General features: G+C 43.0%; 1 protein-coding gene across 1 annotated transcript in view; it reads left to right on the forward strand.

Moving 5' to 3' along the window:
* The window catches only part of LOC114607801 (putative acyl-CoA dehydrogenase 6), a 48,054-nt gene extending 39,851 nt beyond the window's left edge, over nucleotides 1-8,203 (forward strand). Inside the window, exons 7-9 of the mRNA XM_028751275.2 lie at nucleotides 3,077-3,238; nucleotides 3,813-3,963; nucleotides 7,349-8,203. Coding sequence (XP_028607108.2) covers nucleotides 3,077-3,238; nucleotides 3,813-3,963; nucleotides 7,349-7,439 — 404 coding nt within the window. The 3' untranslated portion in view covers nucleotides 7,440-8,203. The remainder of the gene's footprint in view (nucleotides 1-3,076; nucleotides 3,239-3,812; nucleotides 3,964-7,348) is intronic.
* Nucleotides 8,204-9,683: the final 1,480 nt, after the last annotated feature.

Below are 9,683 nucleotides of genomic sequence, written 5' to 3' on the forward strand. Positions count from 1 at the left end.
AACCTGAAAGCAAGATGAGCACCTCAACCCCAGTCGCCTTTGACTGGACAACCGTCCAGGGGTCCTTTACCTTTTACCACTTGTGCAACTCCCTCCCCACAGAGGTGCGTCTGACACCTTCATTATACAGCTTCCAGCAAATGCTGAATATACATACCTCTTTATCCTGGCTTTTGACACTTGAGTTGCATATTTTTAGGACACACTTTCTTTTTATTTTCAGGTAGGTAGACATGTTGGTCTGACGCAGTCAAAAAAAAAATAAAATTGTCCAGTAGCACCTTAGAGACCACCTGAAGAAGTGTTGCATACCCAGAACAAACTTAGTTGGTCTCTAAGGTGGTACTGGACAATATTTTTTATTTATTGACCTTTTTATGTTGTTTTAAACCATTTTTTAATACTCATGCAGTCATAGAATTGTGGAGTTGAAAAGGGATCCTCAGGGTCATCTAGTTCAACAATGCAGGAATCTCAAAACACAGGCCCCCACCCAATTTGAAACCATACCAGACCCTGCTTAGCTTTGCAAATGTGCCAGCAATTGTACTGCTGCACCGCTAGGAGGGCTACTGTGTTATAACATTGTAACCCACCCTGGGATCTTGAGAGCAAAGAGCAGGTAATTAAAAATAATAATTCTATCAGGGCACACAGGTCTTAAGTATTTTATTCATTTTGAAAATTTATAAACCACTTGATAAAAAATAAAATTATCCAAGCGGTATACAAGTGCAGTTATCTATAGAACAGGTACCTCAGTAGAGCATGAGACTTAATCTCATGGTCATGGGTTCGAGTGCCGCACTGGGCAAGAGATTCCTGTATTGCAGGGGGGTTGGACTCCATGACCCTCGTGGTCCCTTCCAATTCTACGATTCTATGATTAACATGCAGGTGGCGCTGTGGGTAAAACCACAGTGCCTAGGACTTGCCGATCGTATGGTCGGCGGTTCGAATCCCCGCGGCGGGGTGAGCTCCCGTCTTTCGGTCCCAGCTCCTGCCCACCTAGCAGTTCGAAAGCACCCTTAAAGTGCAAGAAGATAAATAGGGACCGCTTACTAGCGGGAAGGTAAACGGCGTTTCCGTGTGCTGCGCTGGTGCTGGCTCGCCAGATGCAGCTTCGTCACGCTGGCCACGTGACCCGGAAGTGTCTCCGGACAGCGCTGGCCCCCGGCCTCTAGAGTGAGATGAGCGCGCAACCCTAGAGTCTGTCAAGACTGGCCCGTACGGGCAGGGGTACCATGATTAACATGACAAAAATATACAAACCAATTAAAAGCATATATAGTATCAGCCAGACATTTAAGTACAACGTCTGGATAGGTTTTCTGAGACAGAAGTTTCTTCAGCCACTGCCTAGAGCAGCAGAGTGAAGGTGCCTGTTTGATGTCAGGAGGGACCCAGGGGACATGGCGCTGCCACAACATCCTGGACAAAGTGAAGCCTGAGTTTGCCAAGTGAGCTGTAAAATAGCAAGAAAGCAACTTCAGCTTGAGAAGCTGAATATGTTTTCACATGAATGCTGGGAATAACTATTTTTGGCTACACATTTGTTGTGCGGAAGCAGCAGGGGGAATGGAAAATGGCAGGCAGTGTCAAATGTTCACAGAGGCACAGTAACACTTAAGAGTCATTTTCCTTCAGTGTTACGCTGAGAACTCGTCTGGGACATGAAAACGTCTTAACAAAGGAAGGTTCCCAGTTGCTTTGCAACTAATGGATTCTTAAGCACTAACACTGAAGATTAAGCGGATTTCTCTCCCTTCTCAACCCTTGAAAACAGTTTTGCCACTGTGATGGTTTATAAAGTGGTGTTTGCTGTGGCTCAGTGGGAATAGGATTTGGCTGAGATTCCTGGGGTGAATTCTTGGTGAACAAAGTACTGTAAGCTCTATTTCGTCGCAATCCAGAGTCCCACAGAAGCTCTAACACACATGCCAAGCTCCTCACAAGCTTCTCTTCTGTGTCAGAAAACACCTCACAAATGTCGTCTTCTTGTGTGAAAGGTGGAGAGTTCTGCAAGACAGAAGTGTGAGGAGCAGTTGCCATTCTCATGGAGTGATGGACCTATTCACTTTCTACTTTGGGGGGGAGAAGGGGGAATCTCAAGCCAGTATGAGTCTTGGATATGGGCCTTGCCCCTTGCCATGGGATAAAAGTTACAACCAAACCAGAGTGCAACCACATTTTATTTGAGTATGAAATGTAACTCATGCAATGAAAGAAAAAGGGATATTTTTTTGGGTTGCGTGTGCATCTGTGTGTGTGAGGAGTGACAGTGAGAGAGAAAGAGCGGTGGGGAGAGAGGAAAAGAAAGGGGTAACAATGTTCAAATAGACACAGTATATCCTGATTCACTTTCCCCATATTAAGAGGGTTGCTTGAGAGAAAGTATTGGACTCTTCCAAGGTTGAGATTTCTCCTTAGAACTGTTAACAGGTGAACAAGCCTATACACAGGTGTACATTGGATTCCCCCATCCCCTAGGGTCTCTCAGAGCTGCTAGCATGAGCCATGGGGTGTTAAGTGCCGTTTCCAGGCAGTAAACACCATAGAGCACAGTAGGACTTATTTTCAAGGAAACACATGCTGTAAGTAAATTAATACCTTAGTGATCCATTCCAAGACATATGACATATAATGTCCTTTAAAGCTGTTTCCAAACAGTAACTTGTTTGGAGGTAGCAAGTTAATCTACCCTGAACTGGGGAATCGGGCCCTCTGTGAATGAACATTCCTGTTTGTTGCTTGAGGACTTGCATGAGTGAATGGGTTGTCACGGGTGAAACTTTCATTTTTGCCTCTCATCTTCTCGCCCACAATGCTTCTCAGTGGTCCATTCACAGAAACGCCTGTGAAGAAGAGCAATGGAACGATGTGCATGGGTGTGTGAACTAAGTCTGAACGAAGCAGTCATTGTTTAACCACAGGCTCTAGGGCCACACACACGACCATATTTACCCTTGTCGTTATGGGCCACTTCTCCGGTAAATACAAAGGGTTAGGGTTCATAACTTTTGCGGAAAAGTCATTCATTAAACTCACCTCCTCTTTCATTCTCCAATTCCTATAGTTTTGATGCCACTGGAAAATGTGATACAAGAGACGGTTGATTATACTCGTCAGCGTAAGGCATTCAACCAGCCAATACTTCATAACCAAACAGTGCACTTTCGTCTGGCAGAATTAGCGACGGAGGTGGAACTCCTTCGATCTTTACTCTATCGGGCTATTGGTAAGTGGATTGAAGTTTTGCTTCAGATATCTGCTTGACTGGGGAGAGATTCCCACCCTCAACTTTCCGGAGCAGATTTTGAGGGTCCTCGGGAGACTGCAGGCTGGAGGAGAAAGTGAAGTCCTGTTGTGCAAGCCGGAGTCTGTTACATTCATGCACAGACAGTATTGGGGGGAAACCCCCACACTATTTTGTTAGGATTTATCTGCTTGTTGGATCAGATCAAAGGCCCAGCTCATGCAACATCCAGCCAGATGCCTCTGGGAAGCCCACAAGCAGGACGTGAGCTCAGTACCACTCTCCCCACCTGTGAATCCCATCTTTGACTCTGGAGGTAATGCATAGCCATTATGGCTAGCAGCCATCGATAGCCTTATCATCCATGGAGACACATTAAGCCACCATCTTGCTGAAGCTAAGCAGGTCTGGCTGTGGTCTCTGCTTGGATGGAACTGCAAGTATGCCACCTTGGGTTCCATGATGGAAGAAAGACATATAAACTATAAAACCTAACAAACAAAATATCCATATAGGCATTCTTAAAATGTATTCTTTATGTCTTTTTCTATTATAGCTCTGTATATCTGTGGCAATGATGTGACCAAATTTGCATCCATGGCTAAATTAAAGGCAGGGCGTCTGGCTCGGGAGTTAACAGATAGTTGTCTCCAGTTCTGGGGAGGAATGGGGTTCACTAATGAGGTGCTTGTGAGCAGACTCTACAGGTGAGTGAATACTCTGTGATCAATATATAGATAGAAGAAATAACCTTTGATTTAAATGCTTTGTTTCTCAGAATGCATACCACCAGCCATTTTTTAAATTGCTAAATAAGGTTTAATGGTTTGCGGCAAGGTGTTGTATGCTTGGAGTTAATATAAATATGGGGAAGGTATCTTTATGTTATTCCATCCATGCATCCAACATATTTCTTCACAACCCTGCTTTAAGCAGTACATCACAATTTGGTATTTTAAGCTCAATTGATGGAATTCAGAAGTGTACACACACACACAGGAGACTCCTGCTAAATAGGCAAGCCACTGTTTAGTTCAAATGTTTATTATTACAGTCAATGGCCAGCATTAAGAAACCAGGGTAAGGAGTACATAGAACATATTATCCATATGTATATAATAAGGGGGGAAATGAAATAAAGTAATAAAAGTAGCATAAAATGAATTAAAATGGTCATCAGCATTGAAAAAATTAACAACAGTTCCTGGCGTGTGTTGCTTTCTAGCAGATCTCCATAAACGGAGCAGTGTGGGAGGACATGGGTTGCAAACTCAACCTCTCCAGAAGCACATGGGCACTTGCAGTCTTGGTAGCTTGCCTCCAGCATTGCTGAGGGAATAGCCTTTAGGCATGCCAGAATGAAAGCTCCGCAATGCTTTTTGACCTAGAGTATAGAGATAGAGAGTTGGCTTATTGAGTGGCTGGAGTGCTCTGTCAGTCAGAGTGTGGTTGGAGGTTGAACCTAAACTGCGCTGCCATTCAACATCTTACAGTAGGCCGTTTGAGAGCCACTCCAGCCTTTTCATGTCCCAGAGGGATGAGGGAGCCCAGGGATAATCCATATAGCTGGCGTTTGTGGGTTGGCTTAACCCATACAGACTGAAAGCCATCCTGAAGGGTGAGTGGGGCTGAGCCAGTTGGATGGAAGGTGAGCTTCAGGCAAAGTTGAAAATGGCAAGCCAAGCCCCGGCTTTGGCCTTCTGAAGGCTGACCTCGACACAGGGCAGCATTGGGCATGCAATGGGGATTTGAAGAATAGCCCTCAGAAATTTAGATTGAATTGCTCCCGGAAGTGTAAAACTAGAGCTGGGTTAGTGATTTGGCCTGGAACAACCTCATTACATAAATTATTAACTCCTCTGGTATGTTTTTTTTTAAAAAAAAATATGGCAGAAGTATTCTTTTGGGCTGTCAGATCAGCGAATTCTGCTTGTGCCTTCCGGCTGCCATTGGCTTGAAAGGCTTTCTAAAGGACTTTCTTTACTTGTTCTGTCTTATGTCCATTTATGAGCCAGATGCAAAGCATCGGTCTTTCAGCAAAGATAATGCCCTTTGTTCGCGGTTTAGTTTAAAATGCAAATTGTACTTTTGGGAATTGAAACTCTTCAGCCAAACGCAATTTATAAAGTTCCAGTTGTATGTGCAAGTATCCGTCTTTGAATCCTGGCCAGGCTGAAGGGGCGGTAGCAGGAATGCTACAGACAGTCCCCTCCCTGCCTTTCTATTCTTCCTTTCTGCAAGAATATTTGGTAAATTCCTTAGAAAAACTGTTCTTTGCTTTCCCAAATGAAAGTCAGAGATTGACTTCATTCCTCATCACCCTTGCCCGCCCGCCCTCGCCAGATATTCAGTATTACGTAGTCAAGGAACGAACTACATTTTATTTTTCTGGGGACATGGAAAGCTTTTCGATAAATGCTGCTACTTTTGCTCAGACTTTATGACTGTTGTCAATGACGTTGTCACAGGAGGGAGGTTTGTCTCTCATAACTGAGCAGCATGCACCCTTAACCTCACTCCCTGGTGATGTTTCTGCTGCACAGCCTTTAGTAAGCGTCTGACGCATAGGTCAGTTTGCATTACTACAGCCATCATATCCCATAGCATCTGGCTGCTGCGTTTGGGCTGCAAGTTGCTCCATAGAGGAATACTTTAGTCAGGCACCATGCAAGTCCGTCAGCTGTCTTATTCTTGGATCAACCTTTCCAAAATTGCTCTTGGCTATGGAATCATTTCCCCCTCTAGTGCTGTGGAAGAATTAATTTACAAAAAGTCTGCTTACCTCAATTGCCATGCTCTGGGATTTCTATTTATCAACTTCTTTCTCTGTGTCACTCTTTTTACTTACACAGTACAAGAGTTTTCATGGAATATCTTGGCTATATGACTGTACAGTGGTACCTCGCAAGACGAATGCCTTGCAAGACAAAAAACTCGCTAGACGAAAGGGTTTTTTGTTTTTTGAGCTGCTTCGCAAGACGATTTCCCCTATGGGCTTGCTTCGCAAGATGGAAACGTCTTGCAAGTTTGTTTCCTTTTTCTTAACACCGTTAATACAGTTGCGACTTGACTTCGAGGAGCAACTCATAGAACGCGGTGTGGTAGCCTTTTTTGAGGTTTTTAAAGACTTTGGTGATTTTTGAAGCTTTTCCAAAACTTTCCCAACACCATGCTTCGCAAGATGAAAAAAATCGCAAGACGACAAAACTCGCGGAACGAATTAATTTCGTCTTGCGAGGCACCACTGTATAAATGAACACATTGTTTGTGGGTATGTGTCCCTTACCACAAGTGCACATTTTTAAAAATATTGTGTTTTTCATGCAAGTAGTTTAGAAATCCCACTTGCTTGGACAAATTAACTTGACCAGCTACTGTAGTTATTTCAACCCACATACTTCAACCCAGCAGCTCTTTCATATGGGAGGAGGCACACATATATTGTTGCATTGGGTGAATATATTCAGTTGGTAAGTTTCTCCATTCACTTCAAAGACTGGGCTGCCACCATGGGCACAGAGGGTGAAATATTCAGAGCTTTTCCCTGAGGAACATAGGAACCTGCCATATACCAAGTCAGACTATAGGTCCATCCTGTGGAATATTGTCTACACTGACGGGGCAGAGGCTCTCCAGGATTTCAGACAGGAAATTGCTAGCTCTACCTGGAGATACTCGGGGACCTTCTGCATGCAGAGCATACCACTGAGGCACAGTCCTTCCCCATGCTTGTAAGAAATTAAAGCAAGAGGAGGGATCTGCAAGAAAAAGTTGCGGAATGCTCTTGTCAAGTGTTCCAGCCAGCCATGCCTTTTCCCTAGAAAAATGAGGGCTGGCTGTGTGTAGTTGTTTTTTGACTACATGATACTGAATATCGGCTGAAGGGTTTCCATTTCCAAAGAGTCAATTTGCATTTTAAACTAAACAGTGACTTATTGGTTCATTCATTTAATTGGGCAGAAGGTAACTTCTTTCAGAACCTAACATTCTATGCAGTAATAAGAACACCTAACGGCAGTTGTGTTTAAAAGTTGCCAGATGGGACAATCTTCGTTTTGCCAATGTTATTTTTGCTTTGTTTTTCCTTCGCAGAGACTCTAGATTGCTCTCCATAGGAGCTGGTGCTGATGAGGTCATGCTTTCTATTATATGCAAGTATATGGACATCTTACCAAAGAAGTAACTCCCAGGACTCCTGCTGATCTCTGCTTACATTTCAGTAAGCTGAATTGGGAAGATTCTGTAAGAGTTACTTACCTTGAATGTTCTTAACATTTATGTTGCTGGGATTGTGCCTTATATGGTAATACCATACCTAATCATTGCCAGAAACACATGCAACCTTATTTTACCTCAAATATTATATGGCATGACCTATACTCACTCTCTGGTTGGGCAAAGATGGACTACTTCTCTGGCTATTCTTACAAAGCTAAAACATTTTAAATACGTCACAAAAACCAGAGCTTTGAGCAGTAGCTTCTGGTGAAAGATTGTTTTTTTCTGGGCCTGCTTTTAATTGATGTAGAAGTGCAATTGTTTATTTGCTTTTAAATTCCATATAATAGAAGACCCTCATCATGTGTCAAGTTTCTTAAATGCCTGTGTGAATCCTCTCTGCTCCAAGGGAGACTTCCGGCAATTCCTCAATTGGAATAGCAAAGTATTGATTGCACACCTTTGTGTGCACAGCGCATATCTAGGCTGCTCCAGAGTAATTGTTTAGGTTTATTGTTAGCGTAGCCGTTTTCAGCAAGGAGACAATTAAAATGGGTAATTCACAGAACATGTTTCAAAGCAAACCCCCTAAAATTCCATCTGGTTGGCTAAATTAGTGTAATTTGTTAACGCATCTGACAATCAAGAAGTGGTAATTGACTTTGCAATAAGTTGCAAACACTGGCTCTGTACTAAGCTGAATAAAACATATTTTTAAATTTTGAAGAACTGGCTCGTACTATTTATTTTGTCTAAAGCAAAAACAAAGCCTTACCCATCTGAACAGTGCAAGAGTGAGGCATGCAGTTTACATTATGACAGATGATTCAGATCCTGAAACAGTTCGCAAATGATGGGCTTTCATAGTAATAACTTTCACTGCTCACAATACGCATTGCACATTGCTATCTTAAAGCTTATCTGCTTTAAAAGGACTTGTTTTGATCTCTTGCCCCTTTTGTGTCCACGTCACTGGCCTTCATCAGGCCACTGGCTAGACGGATGGGGGTAGTAGCCATAGTAGGAAATATCCCTTTGCCCCCCTCATTTTGCTATTTAGTCGCCCTGCTCTCAGCCTACTAAATCCTAAGTCTGGAGCTCCTGGGTAAAAGGGACTGAAGCAGCCACACACAGATACAGTGGAACCTCGGGCTAAGTACTTAATCCGTTCCGGAGGTCCGTACTTAACCTGAAACTGTTCTTAACCTGAAGCACCACTTTAGCTAATGGGGCCTCCTGCTGCCATGCCCCCGGAGCACGATTTCTGTTCTCATCCTGAAGCAAAGTTTTTAACCTGAAGCACTATTTCTGGGTTAGTGGAGTCTGTAACCTGAAGCGTATGTAACCCGAGGTACCACTGTAGTCTGTCTCACCTGCTTGGCTTGTCAGTCGGAAGGACTGGCTAGAGAAGAGAAAAAAAGGGGCAAGAACTATAGCCACAATAGAACGAGTGCCCAGGTGCCCCAATACAGTGGTACCTCGAGTTACATACGCTTCAGGTTACAGACTCTGCTGCCCCAGAAATAGTACCTCGGGTTAAGAACTTTGCTTCAGGATGAGAACAGAAATCCTGCTCCGGCAGCAGCGGGAGGCCCCATTAGCTAAAGTGGTGCTTCAGGTTAAGAACAGTTTCAGGTTAAGAACGGACCCCCGAAATGAATTAAGTATGTAACTAGAGGTACCACTGTATTCTAATGATCAAACGAACACTCAGTCAAGAAGTGGGAGATCTCTGGAATTGTCTACCCCGCTCCAAGTCTTACCGTTGTAACAGCTCAATACCAAGAGTTTTAAATTCATGCTATTTTCTCTACCACAGAACTGTTTTTAAAAATATATTTATTGAGTTGTATGATTGCAAAACAAGAACGATGCATTAATTCATTCATTCATTTAAAAAAATTAGTGATGAAATAACAACGTTGGAAGAAAGAGTAAGATCAAATTTTCTGTTCTTCTTATAAACTGTAGGTGAGGCAGCAGTTCTAGGATTTTAAAAAATATTTAACAAACAGTTCAACATGAGTGTCAAATTCTAGTTTTATGTATGTTTTTTTTCTTCAGTAGGTGGCTTTCTCCAACCCCAACCCCGGCCACCCATTCACATTTTTTTTGAAGTGAGTATTAAGCCAGCATAGTTTAATATTGAGCATTTTGGTGACTTTTAACATCTTCTTAGTGCCATACAGATATTAAAAAATGAGACCTT

Source organism: Podarcis muralis, chromosome 12 (genome assembly GCF_964188315.1).
Source record: "Podarcis muralis chromosome 12, rPodMur119.hap1.1, whole genome shotgun sequence".
Lineage (NCBI taxonomy): Eukaryota > Metazoa > Chordata > Lepidosauria > Squamata > Lacertidae > Podarcis > Podarcis muralis.